This window comes from Ictalurus punctatus, chromosome 12 (assembly GCF_001660625.3).
Source record: "Ictalurus punctatus breed USDA103 chromosome 12, Coco_2.0, whole genome shotgun sequence".
Classification (NCBI taxonomy): Eukaryota; Metazoa; Chordata; class Actinopteri; order Siluriformes; family Ictaluridae; genus Ictalurus; species Ictalurus punctatus.
Genome location: NC_030427.2, coordinates 30,930,227 through 30,953,710, shown reverse-complemented (window position 1 = coordinate 30,953,710; position 23,484 = coordinate 30,930,227). Strand labels below are relative to the sequence as shown.

At 39.2% G+C, this 23,484-nt stretch overlaps 1 protein-coding gene across 7 annotated transcripts in view; it reads left to right on the top strand.

Annotated features, from left to right (window-relative positions):
• Positions 1–21,840, top strand: part of LOC124628717 (RNA binding protein fox-1 homolog 3) — a 217,845-nt gene extending 196,005 nt beyond the window's left edge. For 6 of the 7 annotated variants that reach the window (XM_053683926.1, XM_053683925.1, XM_053683930.1 and 3 more), the window contains 2 exons: positions 4,037–4,115; positions 7,970–12,394. In XM_053683926.1, coding sequence (XP_053539901.1) covers positions 4,037–4,115; positions 7,970–8,014 — 124 coding nt within the window. In that variant the 3' untranslated portion in view covers positions 8,015–12,394. Of the gene's footprint in view, positions 1–4,036; positions 4,116–7,969; positions 12,395–20,746 lie in introns of those variants that run through there. The other variant, XM_053683927.1, reaches the window with a different exon arrangement.
• Positions 21,841–23,484: the final 1,644 nt, after the last annotated feature.

Below are 23,484 nucleotides of genomic sequence, written 5' to 3'. Positions count from 1 at the left end.
CTTTGGCCTGGACAATTTTTACATGTAAAATGTGTCTCAGAATTTGGTCATAAAAGCTTTAGCCCTGGAATTTTCATGTGTGAAATTTATCCAAAAGCTTTGGCCATGAAATTTAGCCCAGAAATGTTTTTCTGTTTGAAACCTGTCCACAGTTTTAGCCCATAAATATTTTACCAGGAATTTTAGTACTGGGAGCTTTAGCCCAGAAATGTTTGGTTGATTAAATTTAGCCAGTAGAAATTTTTAACCCAGAAGTTTGTATCCCGGAAATGTCTCCCATATTATTATTTCCTGAACAGACAGTCATGACTTCAAATCCCAGCATCTCCATGATGTCACTGCTGGGCCCTTGAGCAAGACCCTTAACCCTCAACTGCACAGTTTTTGTTCTGTCTCAATTTAACCACTTAACATTCCATGTAAACACCAGTTCTCAGCATTTTGGCCCTGACCATAAGAGAGAACCAGAAACAAGAACCCTAGAGCCAAAGTCAAGTACCTGGTTTGGAGCCCAGTGGAAAGATAGCAAATGATAGCAAAAAGCACAGCAAATGGAGCTCTGTCCAAAAACATACTGCATTTAATATACATATGAGTTTAACAGCAGCACAGAAACTCAGTGAGTACAGCATTCAATCTCTGTCTGTCTGTCTCTCTCTCTCTCTCTCTCTCTCTCTCTCTCTCCCTCTTTCTGTATTGCTGGTTGACTTGCTGCCCTGTGCTCCAGGCTCAGGTTCCCTTATCTGCTCCCTGCAGACCTCCTCTATTTGTAAGCGAGCGCTGGAGGAAAGAGGGGAGGAGAGAAAAGTGAAAGTAAATAGAGGATGAAGTGAAGTCAAATAAATAAATAAATAAACAAACAAAAGCCACGCATCTTGTCCTGCCTCTGAAGGGGGAAAAAAAAGAAAGAAAGAGGATTAGTTCTGAACCGGCAGCGATAAAAACTGTACGGAAACACAATGGACAGAGAGAAAGAGAGACAGAAAGAGACAGTCAGACAGATGAAGACTGAGAGAGAAAGCCTCTCCTCAAGCAGTTCCTCAATCTCTCAATTTTCTTCTCTTTTTGTCTTATTTTCTCTGGTTATGTCTTATTCAGTGTTTTTTTCCAGCTGTCAAATTGTTAACAATTCTCTCTCTCTCTCACTCTACTAGACAGACAGACAGACAGATACAAACACAGAGGCAAAAAGATACAGACAGACACACGAATGGATAAATACACAATTACAAGGATGGACAGAGAGAGACAGAAAAATGGGCAGATACACAGACAGTCAGATGAACAGATAAACATTTGACAGATAGGAGGAAGGACAGATATACAGATACACAGAGTGGATTGATAGATAGATCAAAAGTGAGACAGAGAAATATATAGACAAAGATGAACAGATAGAAATAAAATATGATGAAGTGATATATACATGTACGTGCGTGTGTGTGTGTGTATGTGTGTATATACACACACACTACCATATATACAGTATCTCACAAAAGTGAGTACACCCCTCACATTTTTGTAAATATTTGATGAAAGCTTTTCATGAGACAACACTGAAGAAATGACACTTTGCTACAGTGTATAGTAGTGAGTGTACAGCTTGTGTAACAGTGTAAATTTGCTGTCCCCTCAAAATAACTCAACACACAGCCATTAATGTCTACACCGCTGGCAACAAAAGTGAGTACACCCCTAAGTGAAAATGACCAAATTGGGCCCAATCAGCCATTTCCCCTCCCCAGTGTCATGTGACTTGTTAGTGTTACAAGGTCTCAGGTGTGAATGGGGAGCAGGTGTGTTAAATTTGGTGTCATCGCTCTCACACTCCCTCATACTGGTCACTGGAAGTTCAACATGGCACCTCATGGCAAAGAACTCTCTGAGGATCTGAAAAAAAGAATTGTTGCTCTACATAAAGATGGCCTAGGCTATAAGAAGATTGCCAAGACCCTGACACTGAGCTTCAGCACGGTGGCCAAGACCATACAGCGGTTCAATAGGACAGGTTCCACTCAGAACAGGCCTCGCCATGATCCACCAAAGAAGTTGAGTGTTCGTGCTCAGCGTCATATCCAGAGGTTGTCTTTGGGAAATAGACGTATGAGTGCTGCCAGCATTGCTGCAGAGGTTGAAGGGGTGGAGGGTCAGCCTGTCAGTGCTCAGACCATACACCGCACACTGTAACAAATTGGTCTCCATAGCTGTCGTCCCTGAAGGAAGCCTCTTCTAAAGATGATGCACAAGAAAGCCCACAAACAGTTTGCTGAAGACAAGCAGACTAAGGACATGGATTACTGGAACCATGTCCTGTGGTCTGATGAGACCAAGATAAACTTATTTGGTTCAGATGGTGTCAAGCGTGTGTATCGGCAACCAGGTGAGGAGTACAAAGACAAGTGTGTCTTTCCTACAGTCACGCATGGTGGTGGTGGTGTCATGGTCTGGGGCTGCATGAGTGCTGCCGGCACTGGGGAGCTACTGTTCATTGAGGGAACCATGAATGCCAACATGTACTGTGACATACTGAAGCAGAGCATGATCCCCTCCCTTCGGAGACTGGGCCGCAGGTCAGTATTCCAGCATGATAACGACCCCAAACACACCTCCAAGACGACCACTGCCTTGCTAAAGAAGCTCAGGGTGAAGGTGATGGACTGGCCAAGCATGTCTCCAGAACTAAACCCTATTGAGCATCTGTGGGACATCCTCAAACGGAAGGTGGAGGAGCACAAGGTCTCGAACATCCACCAGCTCCAAATGTCGTCATGGAGGAGTGGAAGAGGACTCCAGTGGCAACCTGTGAAGCTCTGGTGAACTCCATGCCCAAGAGGGTTAAGGCAGTGCTGGAAAATAATGGTGGCCACACAAAATATTGACACTTTTGGCCCAATTTGGACATTTTCACTTAGGGGTGTTCTCACTTTTGTTGCCAGCAGTTTAGACATAAATGGCTGTGTGTTGAGTTATTTTGAGGGGACAGCAAATTTACACTGTTACACAAGCTGTACACTCACTACTTTACATTGTAGCAAAGTGTCATTTCTTCAGTGTTGTCACATGAAAAGATATAATCAAATATTTACACAAATGTGAGGGGTGTACTCACTTTTGTGAGATACTGTATACTGTGTATATATATATATATATATATATATATATATATATATATATATATATGTGTGTGTGTGTGTGTGTGTGTGTGTGTGTGTGTGTGTGTGTGTGTGTGTGTGTAAAAGTTTAGACACACTCATTCATTTTTCCCACATTTTAGAATAATAATAATAATAAAGTCATCAAAACTCTGGAGTAACACAAATTGAACTATGGGAATTATGTTGTTATAAAAAATCCAAAAGAACTCAAAATAATTAAATTTTTTAGCATCTTCAAAGTAGATGCCCTTTTTGCCTAGAATTTGCAGAAATTTATTCCTGGCATTTTCTCGAACCAATTTCTTGAGGAATTTCCCTGAGATGCTTTTTAAACAGTATTAAAGGATTTCACACCTACGCTGGACACTTATTGACTGCTTTTCGGAATATCTCTCTCAGAGCTGTCCGTTTAAAACAATATTTTTCTGCAAATAAAATGTTAGTTTTTTAATGAAAGAAATTAATACATCGGCACGATGAGATTTTTTTTTCTATGACACCGATTTCAAACATTTAATCATACACCTTCAGATCAAAAGGTTTTTAACATCATGAGAAACATTTCAGTCGAGTGTATATATGATGTTTTGCACCGTTTATTCTATCTTTCATTTTAAACCTCCTTCACACTCACACAACCTTAAATGTGGAACTGTTTCTCCTTCATGCCATTAACACATCCTCATTATTACACACTGTAGGCGTCTTCTGCGGCAGAGCTTCTTACACTTCACCAATCCCCACTCACTGAAACCAACACCACTGATACACCACAGTGACACACCAGAGTCAAATCGCCTTTAAATCCTCTCTCACTCACTCTCTCTCTCTCTCTCTCTCTCTCTCTCTCTCTCTCTCTATCTATCTCTGTGTGTGCTTAGCTATGGTAGAGTCTATGCAACGGCGGATCCGTACACTCACGCGATCAGCCCGGCTGCCACATACAGCGTCGGCACAATGGTGAGTTCCTGATCTACACACACACACACACACTACAAACACCACAGGGTCCTAAAGTCTGAGTCCATGACCAAGAGCTGTTTTCACATCTATTAGTCCATTTGTGAATCCAAACCAGAGTCAAATTGATATTTTTTGCTTTTGTACATAGCAGAACAAACCATAAAGCAAAACAGTGGTTGTCTGAGCGGGTGTGTAGGTAAAACTTTTTCGCTTATTGGTCAGAAACAGGAAATGGTTTCTGAAGAAACAGAAATATGAACAGAGCATGAAGAACACAGAGCTAGCGTTAAATACATGATCAGATCATTGTATAAATAACTAATTTTAACTAATCTCATGGTCCAGTTTAGCAGCTCACAGCTAGAGAACCCATCTGCAGGCAAATCAGTTCAGACTCGAACCACGCCTGCCACCTCTGGGGTTGGGGGTTCAACTCCTGCCTCTGCCCTGTTTGTGCGGAGTTTGCATGATCTCCCTGTTGTTCGCGGTTTCCTCCAGGGACTCTGGTTTCCTCCACCAGCCCAAAGACATGTGCTGTAGGCTTTGTCCGTATGTGTGTATGTGTGTGTGTGTGTGATTGTGTCCTGCAATGGGTTGGCACCCCATCTAGGGTGTCCCCTGCTTTGTGCCCCGAGTCCCCTGGGACAGGCTCCAGGCTCCCTGTGACCCTGTGTAGGATAAGCCCTCCAGAAAATGTATAGATGGATGGTTGAATCCAAACAATATTACTATATACTTGTATTCACTGTTCCACGCTTTAAGAATGTCTTCATTACTCCTGCAGAAGGACAGCTTTCTACTAGAACTGCTTATTTTACCCAGTTGCATCCTTTCATAAATCTGTTAAAAAATATTCTTATTATTATTATTATTATTATTATTATTATTATTATTATTATTATTACACATTTTCATTATTAAAAGACTAATATAATAATTACAGAGTTCTTGGTGGTGGACTTTAATTTGAGACCCGAGTGTGCATCCTCCTCTGTGTGCTGTGTGCTGACTCCGTATTGATCTGTGGGTGTGTTATGCTGTCTCTAGTGCCCTCTAGTGGATGTGTTGTTGTTGTTGTTTTTTTACTGAATCACACAGGACACACAATGAAGCACACTGCAGATGTTTCACACACACACACACACACACACACACACACACACACACACACACACACACACACACACACACACATTACATTACATTAAATCCTGATGCATTGAACCATATTACAGAATGATACCGAGAGAAAATACACATGACCTACACACACCCAACAAACAGTCATTTTGTTTACAAGACAGCTGTTATGCTTTCTTCCAAAAAAAAAAACCTGCAGTCTTCCGAGGATGGGACGCAGGGACTGTCATCACACATGCCGTCAAGTTAATGTCTGTTTTTAGCTAGCGTGTGCAGCATCAAACTTCTCTGCTGAAGCACCTTACATTTCCAATAAGGTGCTCTACATGCAAGAAAGAGTTTAACGCAATGGCAGCATGATGAAGGATCATTAAACACAACATCAAAGATGGAAAACAGCGGGCAGAGAGTGAGGAGAGCTCTTCTTCAAGAGCTTAGCAAGCACTCCGAGCATGTGTGCCGTGGGACGTATAAACACATACATCAGAGTCAAACCTGGAGTAAACTGATTGGACCGGCATGTTCCTGAGTCGGGTTTTAGCATTGCGTCATGCTAACAAGCATTAAAAAAAAGAAAAAAGGAAATTGTTCCGCAGTGCAGCTGCTAGCTAAAAGCTTTCATTAATTATGACATTTCCTCGTCAAATCCTCCTTATTTGCTCAATTAAAACTTTGCTTGTAGCCTTTTTTTGTTTCCTTTCCTCTTTCCCTCTGAATTTCCTTCCACAAGAGTGTTTTCTCAAACTATATCGAAGCTTAAAAATCATAAAACCTAAGGCTGTGTGTGTGTCTGTGATATATATATATATATATATATATATATATATATATATATATATATATATATATATACAGTTATGTGTGTGTGAGGGTGATGCTGATGTAGATGGAGAAATTTCCTGAGCATGAAGAAAGAACACAATCAAACAGCACCTAATTCTTTCATCATAATTGATTAACATCTCTGAACGGGAACACGGCGCTCCTTTGCATTTAAAAAGACAGTAATTCGGTAATTAGCTCCTCTGAGGGCATGCAAGGATCTATTTCTCCAGTGTGGAGAGAAAGTTCAGCAGCCGGTTCTTTCACTCTAATGAAAGTTTGAAGTTCTTCTCAATTAGGGAAAGTGAGCCTTTGAAGGTTTGAGACGTGGCCCGTGGAGAGAAGCGTAGCCAGAGCGTCGTCTGATGAGGATCACAGCGCGTTAAAGCCACTGGCAGTGAGGTTGGCACCTTTAGACGCACTTAAAAGAGAATATTAACAGGACGTCCCTTTGAAACGAGTGTTTCCTGAAGGAAAGGATGATCCACGCGGCTTCACGTTTCACTCCCACTTCATATTAAGAATTACTCATAACTATGAGGTGATCACAAAGGATGATTCCGTGTGTTACAGCTGGATTACGGCATTAAATCTTATGTAAGTTTCGCTTTTGTCAAATGAAACAGGACCTCAGGTCTGTCTCAGGTGGTTTTATGATTTTGTTGACTGAAGGTCCATAATCTTTTTGTAGACTTAAATATAGACAGAACATAAATAGACTTAAAAATACCTGAACAGTAACTGTGCAGCTGGTAGGTAATCAATGTCAAATTGCAGACTGGTGTTAATCTGATTTGTTTTGAATATATGTTGTGTTTTCAGAGGAAAAAAAAAACATTGAATTCTGTCAACCAGTCTGTAATATTCTCTGACATAAATATATTTCACCAAAATGACATGCCGGTGTTCTAATTAGGCTAATTTCTAACCTGGCCTTAGTATCAGTCTGCATAAATCTCGACAGCTAAGATCGTGATCATGATTTTCTCAGGAATTTATCAAGATTCTAGACCATTATACACACAAATGAAATAAACATAATTTAAAACAGTTTAAACAAACAGTTTAATTCATACCCTTGGGCCGTCATATCATCAAAACAGAGAAGAACGCTTATACACTCGGCACAGACAAAAACACGCAACATCTTAAAACAGAAGTGAGTGAATGAATCATAGATGGTGATGAGGCTCGTGTTTAAACTTTACACACCATTATTGTTCTATAGTTCCTTCTGAGTGGAACCGCTAATCAGAGTTACTGTTGCTTCAATAAATTATGTTAAATAATCAGCTTCAAAGTTGATTATTGTGCTATTAGAGCATATTCCAAAGTGTTTTGTTCTTTTTGTTCCACAAGAATTGGCCAACACTTACAATTTCAAATTTGTCCATTTTATCAATTTAGGATTTGCAGCTGCACTACTGTCAGAGAAAATGAATCAACACCGTCTGACCAATCAGAATCCTGAAATCATAACACAATTTACAAATTAATGGAATAGGTCTATGAAATCCAAATGATACAAGTACTAGTCTCTGTTTTCTTTCTTTTCTTTTTTTTTTCTCGGTCTGAACGAAAAATCCAGGAAGTAGAGGACACTCAAAATCAGGTTGCAGTTAACGTGAAGTTCCTCTCTGCATCAGCATCAAATAAATGTTTGTAACATTAACACATATATAAATTTCAATCAATACACAACTACCTTCTTTCAGGGAAACGCACCACAGCCTTTCAAAAAAAAAAAGCGCTGAATGGATAAATTTTCCTGATCTGGCACTCTTCACATTTGCTCAAGCAGGAAGGAAAGGAGTGAGGAAGGAGAGGGAAGGCATCTCCGCCTCCATCGCTCTGACTGCCCCCTTCTTTTTTCATCTTTGATGTTGCAGGCTAGCCTCTGCCGAGGAGCGTACAGTCGCTTCACGCCCTACTAAAGTCGAGACAAACACACCGACCACACTAAATTAAAGTGAGAAAACCCCTCTTGTTCGACAGGCACGACGACCGGCTCCTGATGGCCTCGTCACACCACAACATTAACGCACCGTCCCAACACACAAGAGTTACGTCTTTGTGTGTGTGTGTGTGTGTGTGGGCTCAGTATGATGTCATTGGTGATGTTAGTTTACATCTGAATCAAACACAGCCCTTACACTCCTGTTTATTTCATGAAGGCTTGCTGATGTGTCACGGTCACCTCTTATGTTTCATTTCAGGACAAAACACTTCTTATGTTTAAAGACATAATGCTTCTGGGTTTTTTTTTTTATTATTACTTCTTTTTATTAAGCTTTTTAAAAAAATACTTTTTTAGTCCAATTTCAAGTGTAATTATTTACATTTACGGCATTTGGCAGACACCCTTCTTCAGAGCAACTTACATTTATCTCATTTTATACAACTGAGCAGTTGAGGGTTAAGGGCCTTGTCCAAGGGCCCAACAGTGGTAGCTTGGCAGTGCTGGGGCTTGAATTCCTGATCTTTGAGTCTTTAGCCACTGACCCACCACCGCCCCATTATATACAAAAAAATAAAAAATTAAACAGGAGATTAAACATCACCATCATTAAAGAAAGTCCAAACTAGTGAGATATGTATTAAATTAAAGTTACCTATAATTAAATTAGTAATAATTAGTAAACTTTTTTAATATAATTAAAAAAGTAAATTAGTAAAAATGTACCATATCATTAATAATATAATATTAATATTAAAGTGGAGGTGGAGGTGAAACTCTTAATTTTAAAATATCATCTATGAGGAAGCAAATGGAAAAGACAAAAAAATGCAAAAGGAAAAGATAAACTCAGCAGGGCAAATCTTAATGAAATAACATGCAAGAAAAGTGTGACATCTTCTTGGTCTCACTTTTTTTTTTTAACATATTCATTAAGTGTATAATCATCAAGTCTAGGTTTTCTTAAGCACTGTTATTTAACAAATATTAATCACATGTTGTCTCGTATATGATGTGCGTTTCATTTTTTCCATAAGAGTTTACTGCTAACTGAGTATTCAGTAACTTTGGGATTGGAAAGCACTGATATTTCAGACAAAAGTTCACTTATTTATTTCATTTCTTAAAATAAAGCCTGGCTTTGACATTCAGATATGCACTTATGTAAATACCTTTTAGTTTAGCATATACAACCCCAATTCCAAAAAAATTGGGTAAAATGTAAATAAAAACAGAATGCAATGATTTGCAAATCTCATATACCCATATGTTATTCACAATAGAACACAGAAATGTTTAAACTGAGAAAATGTACCATTATAAGAAAACAAAGAGATAAGTTTTAATTTTATGGCCAAAACACATCTCAAAAGAGTTGGGACGGGGGCAACAAAAGGTTAGAAAAGTAATTGTTAGTAAAAAAGAAACAGCGGGAGGTTAATTGGGTATAAAAAGAGGGTCATAGAGAGGCAGAGTCTTTCAGAAGTAAAGATGGGCAGAGGTTCAACAATCTGCAAAAAACTGCATCTACAATTTGTGGAACAATTTCAGAATAATGTTCCTCAATGTAAAATTGCGAAGACTTTGAATATCTCATCATCTGCAGTACATAATATCATCAAAAGATTCAGAGAATCTGGAGAAATCTCTCTGCACAAGGCACAAGGGTGGAAATCAATATCGAATGCCCGTGATCTTTGGGCCCTCAGGTGGCACTGCATTAAAAACAGACATGATTCTGTAATGGAAATCACTGCATGGGCTCAGAAACACCTCCAGAACTCATTGTCTGTGAACACAGTTCGCCGTGCCATACACAATCGCTGGTTAAAGCTCTATCATGCAAAGAAGAAGCCATATGTGAACATGATCCAGAAACACAGCTGTCTTCTCTGGGCCAAAGCTCATTTAAAATGGACTGAGGTGAAGTGGAAAACTGTTCTGTGATTGAAATTTTAAATTCTTTTTGGAAACCATAGAGGCTGCATCCTCTGGACTAAAGAGGAGAGGGACTTTTATCAGCACTCAGTTCAACAGCCTGTGTCTCTGATGGTATGGGGTGCATTAGTGACTATGGAATGGGAAGCTTGCACATCTGGAAAGGTACTATCAATGCTGAAAGGTATATAGGATTTAGAGCAGCATACGCTTCCATCCAGACGTCATTTTCAGGGAAGGCCTTGCATATTTTACAGGGAAGGCCTTGCATCTCTTACAACAGCGTGGCTTTGTAGTAGAAGAATCCGGGTGTTGAACTGGCCTGCCTGCAGTCCAAACCTTTCACCAATTGAGAACATTTGGCACATCATGAAACAAAAAAATGCAACAAAGATGACCCAGGACTGTTGAGCAGCTAGAATCCTGTACCAGACAAGAATGGGACAACATTCCTCTCCCAAAAACTCCAGAAACTGGTCTCCTCAGTTCTCAGACATATACGAACTGTTGTTAAAAGAAGAGGGGATACTACACAGTGGTTAACATGGCCCTGTCCCAACTTTTTTGACATGTATTGCTGCCATCAAATTCAAAATTACCTTATTTTTTCCTTAAATTGGTACATTTCCTCAATTGAAACATTTGATATGTTTTCCATGTTCTATTGTGAATAACATATGGGTTTATGAGATTTGCAAATCCTTGCATTCTGTTTTAATCTACATGTTACACAGCGTCCCAACTTTTTTGTAATTATGGTTGTAGAATGTTTAGGTTAGAATATAGACCTCTGAAGTGTTTTATTATATAAAACCAAAAAACAAGGCATTTCCTTAAGAGCTTTGCCTATTCATTTTGTCTACAAAAGTCAGAAAACCCAGGACACCTGACAGACTGAACGTACCATTAAATCAAAACCTACAATTGTTAACTGGGAAGTCTCCAATTCTGGGGCTAAGAATCATGGCATAAATGTTTATTTGTTAATATGTACACACAACCCCTACTTTTGAAATTCATACGTACATTTACACTGCCAGTCAAACAGTTATTGAACATGTGGAGGTTTGTATTATACATAAATAAGGAAAAATAGTAAAAAATAAAATAAAATAAAATAAAAAAAGTGTTCTGTCAAGTTCCCAAATCTTTGTATTTAAGTATTTAGCTTTTCTACAGTACTTCTACAGGATTTAACTTGAACCACTTTTTCAAAAACTTTTGACTGGCAACTTACCTTAACTTTATTTTTTAAATTTGTACATTGAGGTTCGAGTATGTTCCCAGTTCTGAGTGTTTTATCATTTGAGACAGAAAAAAATGACATTCCCAAAGAGTTTATTTGTCTATGCATCTTATGGCAGAAGCAGGACAGGTTTTTACAATCCGTATATATGTATTAGTTTATATGTATTAGTACTGTGTATTAGTTGTTAATCTCATTCTGGTCTCCATTAGAATATCTTTATGCAGCCTATACGCCTAAGGGTCCCCTACATCTTTATTATATATGTGTGTGTTGTTGCTGACCTAAAGCAGTTTGATGTTTGATTAGAAAGTTCTCTTTTACATCTGCCAAGGAAAGCACACACACACACACACACACACACACACACACACACACACACACACACACACACACACACACACACACACACACACACACACACACACACACACAAAGTGAATGTGAGTCCACACACCGCACAGCTCCCAAAAGCTCAACTTCTGATTTAATTAGGCATTAAATCTTAACGGGCTAATCAATGCAGTGAAGTGCTCAGTGTAGCAAAAAACCCTGCATCTGTGAAGCGGCAAATCTTCAAACGCTCTGGGCAGTAGAAGCAGCAGATCTGGATCAAATAAGCAAACTGTACATTGACGCTTGTGCTGGATACCATTAATGTTGTTTTTTTAATGCACCCTCATCGACTTCCCCTAAGCGCAAATCATGCTGTATTTATGTTAACCACACCTGATGGCAAAAACAATGTAGCAATTTCATAGGGAGGTTTTTTTTTTTTATATAGTCTAACTTCTCTGAAGTATGGATTGGATTACTAAGTGGCCAGCTATGCAGCTAGCATGATAACTAGCTAGTCAAAGAAAGTATCGACACTCCATCAAACCCACTTTCAACACGTTTTGACTACTTTGGAATAAAAATGATGTCCGATCACAGTGGATTCTGGGTAAAATTCTTCCCATGAACTGTACAGTGATCCACCCCTTATCTATCAAATGTCACACACGCGTTATTCAATAAAGTAATGCTAAGATAATGGGGCAAGTCAATGACAGTGCATTAAAAATCTATTTCGGAACACAGCCTTTTAAAACTAGGTCAATATTTAATAGCATTACAATCAAATTAACTACTCCAGTATGATATCACTGATTAGCTTTATTTTATTATTATTACCAGCTAGTTCTTACAAAGTGAATATTCTTGGATCACTTTCTCATTAATTAGCTATTTAAGATTTTTTTTTATTTTCTTTATTTTTTGATCTTACATTATATTCATCATTGTAGCTTTGTTATGTCTTTAAATAGCAACCATTTAATGCAGTGCTGGTCCAGGTGGCTTCATTTTTGTTTTATCCAGTGATCGTTTACATCTACCCAGAGTTTCCCATTATTATGGATATCAGACTTTCCAAAAGCAGAAATTTGAGATGGATAAATAAATAGAGAAATGTAGAGAGATAATCACCCAAACGTACTTCTACATGCCACGCCAAAATGTTTATGACGGAGTATAAAACATGTCACTGTGAGCTTTCAAGTTTGTTAAAGTGATAGTTCCGCAAAAAAGAAAAAACTGAAGAAATATACTTGTTTTTCCACTTAGCTGGTGACACATTTGGTGTTTAAAGCAACAAATGTATTTTGTATTACAGCTCATAGCTAATGTAGCTATCAAATAATTAAAGCCTGTTTCAAAATCTCCCAAAATCTTCAATGATGCCAGCGTATCAGACACAGTCAGACTTCCTGCCATCTATGAACATGAACTAAACTCACTGTGTACAGTCGATGCTGGTCGATGTTTTGACGGGTGACCAGAACCACTCCTTAGCTATGGCTAAATCTTGGAGTTGTACTAGAAAGCTGGAAATCATGCAAATGATCATTTTCATACACACTTTTTAAAAACAGACATCATAACAAACATCTTTACAGAAATCCGAATGTACAGTAGATTCCAATCCCTAATGAACAACCCAGAGGTGACAGTGGTGAGGAAAAACTCCCTGAGACGACATGAGGAGGAAACCTTTGATATTAGGATTATAAATCATGAGAGGATTCAGGTGTAGAAGAGTAAAGACAAGCAGTACTGAGTGTTCAGTATGAGCAGATTGTGAATAAGAGCCCTGCTATGAGCAACAGGACTGTCTTTAGGATTACAGCAGCAGCTGGAGTATCCATGTAAGATTCTAATCTAGAGTATCCATGTGAGATTAAACAGTGAACCAATAATGAGACTTGTTTTGAATATAGGAATTTTGGCTGAGACAGACTTCTATTAATTGGTAGCTATTTTAGACACGAAATAGGTCTTGATTAATTGACTGCATTCAGAGTATATTACGTGTGCCACATAATTTCCATTTTTTTAATTTATTTATTTATTTGCCAAACCCTTTAATCGCCAACTTCCCAAACTTATAAAGGGGCCTCAGGAGCATTTCATAGTCGAACATGTGACCGTCTACAGAGTCAGGGATAAACACTCTCTAAACACCGACTACATCCCCAACAGCACATCTTTAGACTGATATTGAATGCATACAGATTATGATGACTAAAAACATCCAAGCTCTGTGGTGTTTTATTTAATAATAATAATGTATCCAGAGTCAGTATTCCTCCCCTGGTGTACCGAACACGGGCCACGTTCTGAATTAACCTTTCATAATTCAGTGTCATCGCTTAGTTATTGGGTTTTTTTTTTCTGAATATATTCTATTGAGCTCAAAATTAAATAATTCAGGAAACAAATAAGGTTTGTGCACCTCAATCTATATTAATGTATATTTTATGAGGAAATCGCTGGGGTGAAAATAACGTGAAAAAATATACATGGAAAAAAATAGAGCTGTGCAATTCTAACAATAGTTCACATTATTTCCAGTGTATACCACTACTATACATACATATTTACTCAAGGCAGCTGTCTTTCCGTACTACATCACTTCACTCATACATCTGTGCAAACAAAGGCTGCTATGTATTGAGCCATGAAAAAAAAACAATAAACAATGTATTAATGTTTTATTTTAATACTTTATCATTTGTAAAGTTTATTTCAATAATGTACATTTTACTGTTTCCTGTCCAATGAACCAGCAAACGGGTTTAGCTTTTTTTTTTTTTTAAATCTCATTATTTTCAGGTACATATTAATACAATATATATTTCGCAGCTATATATGACTCTGTTATAAAGTCTACATATCAGCACAGGTATAATGTATCTACTAATCACCTCCTACGTAGAAAATGTGTAAACTCTGGGTCTTCGGGAAAGCTCTGCAACGCAGGCTATCATGTTTACTTCACTATTATCAAAGAAACTTCTGTGAAAACTTTTTTATGAAGCCTGTATTCATAAATCATTCATGTCTGTGCTTGGAATTCTTTGGAGTTTGGTAAGCAGTGTAGAGTATAACTTCTAATAATACCCCTTATAATGCTTCATGAACTTTTGCAGTGTTTTTATTTGTTTGTTTCATTCTTTTTTTCATTCTTTCTTTTATTCATTGATTTATTCATTGATTTGTTTGCTTAGTTATTCATTTCATTATTTATTTATTTATTTATTTATTACTTTTTGTATTTTTGAAGAAATGAATGAAATTGGGACATTTTATTTTTCTTCTCATTTATATTTTTTAATTAACAGTTGTAAATCATTAGACATTTGTAACATGTTATTATATGAGTTTAATATTTAAAAAAAAAAAAAAACGCCTACAAAGAATAATAATGATTTATAAATACCTGCTTCAGAGAAAGTTTTAGGAAGATATCTTTTTTGAAAAAGCAAAAAGAATATGAGCAACAACAAAGAAAACATAGTGATGTGTATATAGAGTTCTGTGTACATGCTGCATATACTGTTGATTCTATTATCAATCTTTTATATGTCTCTATTTCTCTTATTATGGATGTATTTAAGTTTTCTTTCTTTTTTTTAATCTAATATACACAATACACATCTTGATAAAGGTGTCATGTATTTATTTTTATTTTTTTTAAGACTAGCAATCCGAAGTTACACTTCGGGTTTCAACACAATTCCAAATTATTTTCTTTTTCCTGAGAGCTGTGATTGATTTTCTTAAATTGATTGTTGTTAAATTATGCCTAAACCTCCCGTATTTTCTTTTTCTCAAGAATATGTGATGTTTCTACAGTATATGTCTCATATAAAAGTAAATTGGTTGGAATTAGTGTGTGAATAAAGAGGTTACAGGACAGCATCATCACTCGTTAATGTTTCATTCATGATGCTTTCATGGAGGGTTTTTGTCACATGATGAAATTCAACATTAAAAAAACTATTTAACAAAAAAAGAAATAACTTTTTACAGAAAAAATATCTCTTTAAAGGAAATATCGCTTCATACAAATCATTGTTAAATCTTTGCTTTCAACAAATATTACTTTATACAAAACATCACTTTACAAAAAACACTTCATATCACTTTTCAGAACATCATTTTATGCTAAACATCATTTTATGGAACATTGTTTTACACAAAACCTTGATTTACATAAAACATTGCTCTAGATGAAACATTGCTTTACACAAAACGTCCCTTAGAAGGGATTGAGATGTTGCATTAGCTGAACGCTGTATGGAAGCGCCTTGCAAATGACCGGCATCTAAAGCTTGTGTAACATCATGCCTAATTATAATTATAATTGTAATTATAGGTCTGCCATGATCAGGTGACATGGCAATTAAGCTTGTCGCGTGATATAAAAATGGCACCTGTGAATCGCGATGTCAGCCTCTATTATCTGAAGCGAAGACACAATTCACAGGCATGCCAAAAAAAAGCTACGCAACGTCTCTTTCCTTCACAGAAAACAGGGTTACTTGCGTAACTAAGACGTTCCCTTCCAAAGGGATCTAAACATTGCATGAGCTCCACGCTGTGGGAATGAGAATACCCACTGCGTCATACTGAGGGTATGGCCTGTTCAAAAATATCTAAGCCCAAGGGTCACTGCAAGACACTCGAGCTTGGGGTGGATTGTATATCCAGGTTGGAATATTGAATGAATGTGTGTGGTGTAGACCACCCCGCCACAGCACACACATCCTGTAAAGATACCCCTTTGGACAAAGCCTTCGAGGAGGTGACCGCCCTAATGGAATGAGTCCTTATGCCCAGAGGCATAGGGAGACTGCTCGTCTCATGAGCGATAGAGATTGGTTCCACTATCCAATTAGAGATGCACTGCTTTGACAGAGCATCACCTCTACTGTCACTGCCAAAGCCGACCAGCGATTGCTCTGACATATGCCACTGGCCAGAGTGGTGGACATAGGTACAGAGAGACCTTACTGGACACAGTAGGTGCAATTTCTCTTGTTCTTGAGGAACGGAGGAAGGCAAAAATCCTGCAACACTACTGGCCGGAGAGCAGATGCAGGCACTTTAGGAATATAATCTGGCCTAGGATACAGGAAGGCCTTGGCTAATCCATGGGCAAAGTCAAGGCAAGAAGGTACAACAGAGAGCTTGTAGCTCTACTTGCTTGAGAGATGTCAAGGCCAGCAGAAGAGGTACCTTTTAGAATCAGAAGCTTCTTCAAGGCTGACACTAAGGGCTCAAATGGGGCACCTGACAAACCTTCCAGGACCACAGAAAGGTCCCAGAAAGGGTCTGCAGATTGGCCTCAGCCACATGACACCACATATAAACCTCAAAGTTAGAAGATATTGCCCCACAGAGGTTTCATCAATAGAGACATGGCTGGCTGAAATGGTGGCCCTGATTGGAGAAGGAGCCATCCCTGCTGAGAAACATCCTTGTAAGAACTCCAGGACTATAACTATTGCGCAGTTCACTGGGTCTAGCTGATGTTCTTCACTCCACAACACAAAAACTTGCCACTTAAGCACATACAATTTCCTTGTGGATTTTGCTCTAGCATTCAACATGGTCTCTACAACCTCAGTTGTGAGACCAGAATCTTTATGTGACATCAGTTACGTGTGCACCATGGCATACAGCCCTAATGGTGAGGGAGGAGTGAGGGCGAACCACAGTGGACATTGTGGTGTCTCCTCAGAGTCAAATACATCCACTTCCGCTTGGCCGAACCTCCACCATATGGACTCCACCACTTGTAGATGGAGCCACCAATCCCTGGGCATCAGCCCCTGCCTCAACAGGACATCTGCCCCCACATTCCAGTTGCACAGAATGTACATTGCACTCACTGACAAATCTTTCCCTCTGCCCAGAGAAGAATTAGTTGTGCGTATCTGGGGACGTCAGCATAATACTCCCTGGTGGTCAATATATGAGACCACCACTGTGTTGTCTGTAAACACATGGTGACCTCTCAATTGAGGAAGAAGAAATTTCAGTGCTAGAAATATGGCCCACATTTCTAGACAATTTATATGCCTAGAAATATGGCCCACATTTCTAGACAATTTATATGCCACTCCAGATAAGGGTCACTCCAGAGACTGTGAGCTGGACAGCTGTCTAAGACCACACTCCAGCCTGTGAAGGTGTCTGTTATTACCGCCTTGCGCTAAGGAGACACCCCTAGAATGTGACCCAAGACTAGAAACCGGGGACACTCAAATTCTCAGAGCACGTAGGCATTGCCGCGTCACACTGATTTCTCTCAGAGGTTTCATCTTTGGATGAAACCCCCAACTTCTCAGCCACCACTGAAATGGTTTCCTGTGCAATAGGCCCAATGGTATGACGCTGGCTGCCCATAAGCTCCAATAGTCTCCCATAGAGATTGGAGGGGATACCAAGATCCAGCTTTATCTTGTTCAGTGTTGATAGTATTGACTCTACGCATGTTGGGGATAGAAACACCCTCATCGTAGCAGAATCCTTATAACCCCTAGAAAAGTTGTCCACTGCACTGGAGAAAGCATACTTTTCTGAGTTTTAACCTGAGCCCCATGCTCTACATGTGAGCGGGAACAACATCTCAATGTTAAACCGCCAGTTCCCTGGATCATGCTAGAATTAACCAGTCGCCCAGGTAGTTTAGTACACGGATGCCCTGGAGTCACAGTGGAGCCAGAATGACATCCATGCACTTTGTGAAGGTGCAAGGGGGTAAAGCTAGCAATATTTCTTTGTGGAAATATGAATCTTTTAGATCTGTTGTCACAAACCAGTCCTCAAACTGAATCTGTAGAACGATAAGTTTGGGCATCAGCATCTTGAACCTGTATGTCCGAAGAGTACAGTTCAGATGACACAGATCTAATTGGCCGCATACTACTCTGTTTTGTGCGGACCAGGAAATAACGGCTGTAAAAACCTCCCTCCCTCAGGGAACGGGGTACATGTTCTATGGCCCCTTTGTCCAAGAGGGATCTTACTTCCTGGGGAACATCGGGCTCTGGTCTGTGCTGACTACTGTGGTGAGCACACCTCTGAACCGGGGGGTCGAGCTCTAAACTGGACCCAGTAAGCCTTTTCTACAGTAGACAGAACCCATGCAGACACATTTGGCAGTAGTTTAAATGCTGCCATATGGGCTTTTAGTGACGTTAACTATTCCACTTTCTATTGGAGGGAAAGCATCAGATTTTCGCTGCCCTGTGACAGCTCGCTGACCAGAGAACACTGAAAACTTGGGACAGCCTTGGCTAGGGGAGGGCGTACAGTAGCACTGGGGGCTAACAACCTCATGTCCCCTGATACGTTACTCCACGGCTCCTCAGGATCGCTCTTCTTTGTCTGCTCGGCCTGTATGACCGTTCTCAGAACAGGCCTGGTAGCAGGCCACAACTGTGGATGCCTGGTTCCCCTGCCTGTCTGCGGGGGTTGGCGGGCTGCCATACTCGCCTTCTGTGTCTCCCTCACACTAGTGCTGGTCCGGGCTCCACTCGTTGATGCCCGGGTGAACTCGACACAACAGGGAAGAAACAGGCTGAATGCCGCCATATATCAAGCTCACTCAGCAAGTCTGCTTGGTAGGCCTGCAACACTGTCATTGTTTGCAGTGACCCACAAGCAAGATTACTACTGCATAGGCCTTGCCCAACAATGCCACGGTGGCCTTACACGGAGGCTTGGATGGCAAAGCCAGCCCCCCTAAATTATCTGCCATCGATGGAAATAGGTAGCTTGCAAGCGCCTCTTCCACCTTCAGCATAGCTAAATAGCCATGCCGTTCACTCCCCACAATGGCCGAATAATCCAACACCGTGGGGTTATAAATACGGTTTATGCATGTTTTTCCCCCCAGAAGCTTGATATTTTGCCATGCACTTCTGGATGAAAGGGGAGTTTTCTGCAGAGTGAGGGATTTACTTTCACTGGGGAGAAAAAAGCTCATCCAGCCTTAGTAATCTCTTCAAGCAGCTCTTTATATGCTGCTCTCAGTTTTTAGTACACCATTCTGGCTCCTCGGTGTAAGAGAGGTTTGGCTTTCATAGCGGAAGGAGTAGTCGCGAAGCGAGCTCCAAAATCCAGCGCAGAGCCGGACCCAGAAAACAGAGAAAGAGATAGAGAAGCGCTCATCTCTGGCTCCTCTTCAAGAGCCATAAGAGATCCCCCAGACCTGAGATGGCTAGCTGCTTCGGCAGCGGCCGGCCCAGATCCGCGAGGCTCTGAAACCCAACTCGTTTCGGCTTCCGAGAAGTGCGCGAGTAACGAGCGGAGCCACCTGATGTAGGCGTTACAATGCGCAGCCTCTCGAGGCTGCCATCGCATGCTCCCAGGACACTTCACACAGAAAGTGTGCACTACTCCCCATGATGAAACGGGAGCAAGCCAAAACACACTTCCTGAATTCTCTCACTCATATTTCTCTCTCTCGCTCATTCCTTTTTTTCTTCTCTTTTTTAAAAGGGATAGAAAAGTTCTGAGATTTTGAGAAATGATAGAGAGGAAATAAAGCGTTTTTTTGTTTGTTTGCACAAACAACCGACATGCAGTCTCACTGAAGATAATAAGGCTGATGGCGCGATTCACAGGTGCCATATTTATATCACTCGACGCGCTTAATTGCCTGATCATGATAGGCCTATAAATAGGCATGATCTTACACAAGTTTCAGATGCCGGTCGCAGGCGAGGGTGCTCCCATAGTGTTATGATAAACACAACGTTAAGTTCCCTTTGAAATAGCTTTACATGAAACAATGCATTATGCAAAAAATCGCTTTACGCAAAACATTTCTTCACACGAAACAGCGCTTCACGCAAAACAGCGCTTTACGGAAAAATGTTTTATTGTATTTTTATTTGTTTCTTTTTTGTTTTTTCCTGCCTATCTTTTTCTTCCTTTCTTTTCATCTTTATTTATTTATTTATTTATTTATTGATTTTGTCTTCCTTTCTAGGTTGTCTTTCTCATTCTTTTTACATCTAATAATTCTGTCTTTCTTTCTTGCTGTCTTCTTTCTTTCGTTATTTCATCTCTTCAGTCATGCTTTAGAGATTTATTATTATTATTATTATTATTATTATTATTTCTTTCAACACTATATCAGAGATCAGATTTTCAGCTTCACTTGATGTGAATTTTATTTTTCAGTAAAAATGAGGAGAAAGAGATGGACTGCAGTGCTCGGCAGCAGAGGGCGACAGAGGAATGATGGACACAACACAACCAGAAATGACAAGAAAACCAAGACCAGAATGGCCAAAAAGCAGATGGGGCATGAAAAAGAGCAAAAAAAAAGATGAAAAAGCAGAATGAAAGGACAGAGCACGTTTTCACAAAACGTTTTATTTTTCTATATTTTTGTTGATGCAGAAAAGTGTGCTTAAGAGATATAAATATCCATGTACACATATATACACACACAAATATATATTGAAGAAAAAAATTCCGTCTAAACAGCTGAGAGAACAAGGCCAAGCGTTTGGCTCCGCCCATACCATCGGTGTGAAAATGGATCAGAGCATCCAGACCCACAGCGAAGGTCTTGTGTGAATAAAAATAATCCACTTCCTGTTCGACGAGTTTTGATCAGTCCACTTCCTGTGCTGTGATGTCACTCTGTCTTGTGCTTTCAATTTTATAGCACTTCCTGGATGCAATTATGTGCCCTTTTTTTGTTACACTGACCTAAAAAAATCCGCAAAATAGTCTTGAAGTCTTTCTAGTTGTGCTTCCACATAGAGGAAAAACATGCACAACAAGCTACTGATTACAAGTGGATTTGTGGAATGACACTGAATTTATTCTGGCTGAAACTCTTGACAGTGTCAGTATTCCCACCGAATGAGGACGAGATCAACACAGAGATATCAGAATTTCATATCTCAGTCTCCCATAATATAATGATGGCTCCTTATTTTTAAACAGGGCTAACCATTTCCTGCTGTGGCACGTGTCCTATGCGAAACCTGCCCCACCTTTCTTCCTTCTTTCCAATGAGTGAGCATCTTGATCCACTTCCTGTTGCTGATGTCATGACTCTCTTCATGTTTGCTAACCTCCTGTGGAAAAGGTTAGAAAACTAGAAAACTCACTCTGTGCTCCAGCACTGTTTAACACACATTTGCTGTTTAACACACACAGCTCATTCACAGGGTCGTGTACAGCAGATAATCCACATAATCTACGATGAATAAACAGATTTAAAAATGGGTTGTTGTTTAATAAAGAAATTCTTATAATTATGCGCTCTCAGTCTCAGTAAGTGAGAGCAAGAACTAACTTTTTTCACAGACATTCCACAAAAATTAAATCTAACTATAAACCGCTAAAATGTATGACGTATTAAACATTGTAATATTGGCAAATCTCTGTGATATATGCAGTATGTGATACTCCCCCCGGCACGCATTATTTTCATACAACAGCAGCTCTGACTGTTCACTTGAATTAGCTATCTTCAGGGGATCATGAATTCAAATACCAATGATGTTACAGCAATCTGTGGCTGGGAGTCAAAGAGAGCATAATTAGCAGTGTTCTTTATGTGGGTTGGGGCATACTCTTTCCCTCCTGTCAATCACATTGACAATAGATAATCCTGCACATTTATAGGCTCATGTGTGTTGAAGAGGTCAGACAGCACTTTCCTCTGAATGCTCAGCTGCCCCGGGATTTATGACCGGTGGGTTGAAAAGATGTGTTTGGCTGGTTTCGTGTGTCTTAGATAAGGTATGTGTTAGCCTTCCCCATCCCCAGTTGTAGGCTATCATGTGATAGTGGAGAGCTAGCTAGTGGGTGGGGGAAAAATTTACATGATATAACCTAACTGCTTATCTGGCTAAATGATGCCACTAATATGCTAGCCGCTTATCTAAACAGAAAAATAGCTGCCACAGATTTAGACTCGATTCTCAGGTATGCTGATAAAGTCATAAATGAGTAAATAAGAAAAGGCCTCAAATTCTTGAAGGTCTCAAATGCCTAGCAAGGTTAACTTTTGGAGCAGGAACCTTTGAAGGATATGCCCCAGGGGCATCTGCATCTATACTCAAACACAGGATACACACCACCGTGTGACGTCAGTGATATACCTTTGTGAGGGGAAATAAATTTAAATAAAATAAAAGTGTGTTTAAAACAGTGCTGGAACACAGAACTGGATCGTGCTCTTCATCAAGACTGTAATCTTCTGATCTGATGAGGCTTTACCACTGCTGTCACTGTTTACTCTCTCTTTCAACAACCCAGGTACTTCCAGCCAGAAGCTAAGCTACATGATTTTAAAAAAATATATGTTTTAGTATAAAAAATGATCCCTGATGTTGTTATTATTATTATTATTATTATTATTATTATTATTATTATTATTATTATTATTATTATATCTATAACTACTAATGACTTTTTGAAAATTATTATTCAAAGGTTTAAAAACATATACATACATTATATATATATATATATATATATATATATATATATACATACATATATATATATAAATGCTTCCACATAGTAATGTTCCACAGCTGACTGTTATAACATTTTGTCATTTTTATCCAAAATAAATTGTATAAAAGCATTTATGGGGGTTTGATAGATGTAAAGGGTGGGGTAAAAAGAAGTGTAAAAAAAAAAAAAAGGAAGAAAAAAAAAGAAAGAAAGAAAAGAAAAAAATCAGAGGACACTTTTTTGTGGAAAACTGACACTTGTTTTGAGTCTTTGAATGTGGAGATGTTAACATTTGCTGTGTGTGTATGTACATACAGTATACTCTGATCTCTGTGTATATGTGAGTGTGTGTGTGTGTGTGTGTGTGTGGGGGGGGGGGGGGGGGTGTACATTGTGATACCTTCCATATCTCATTTATATAGTATGTTATACAC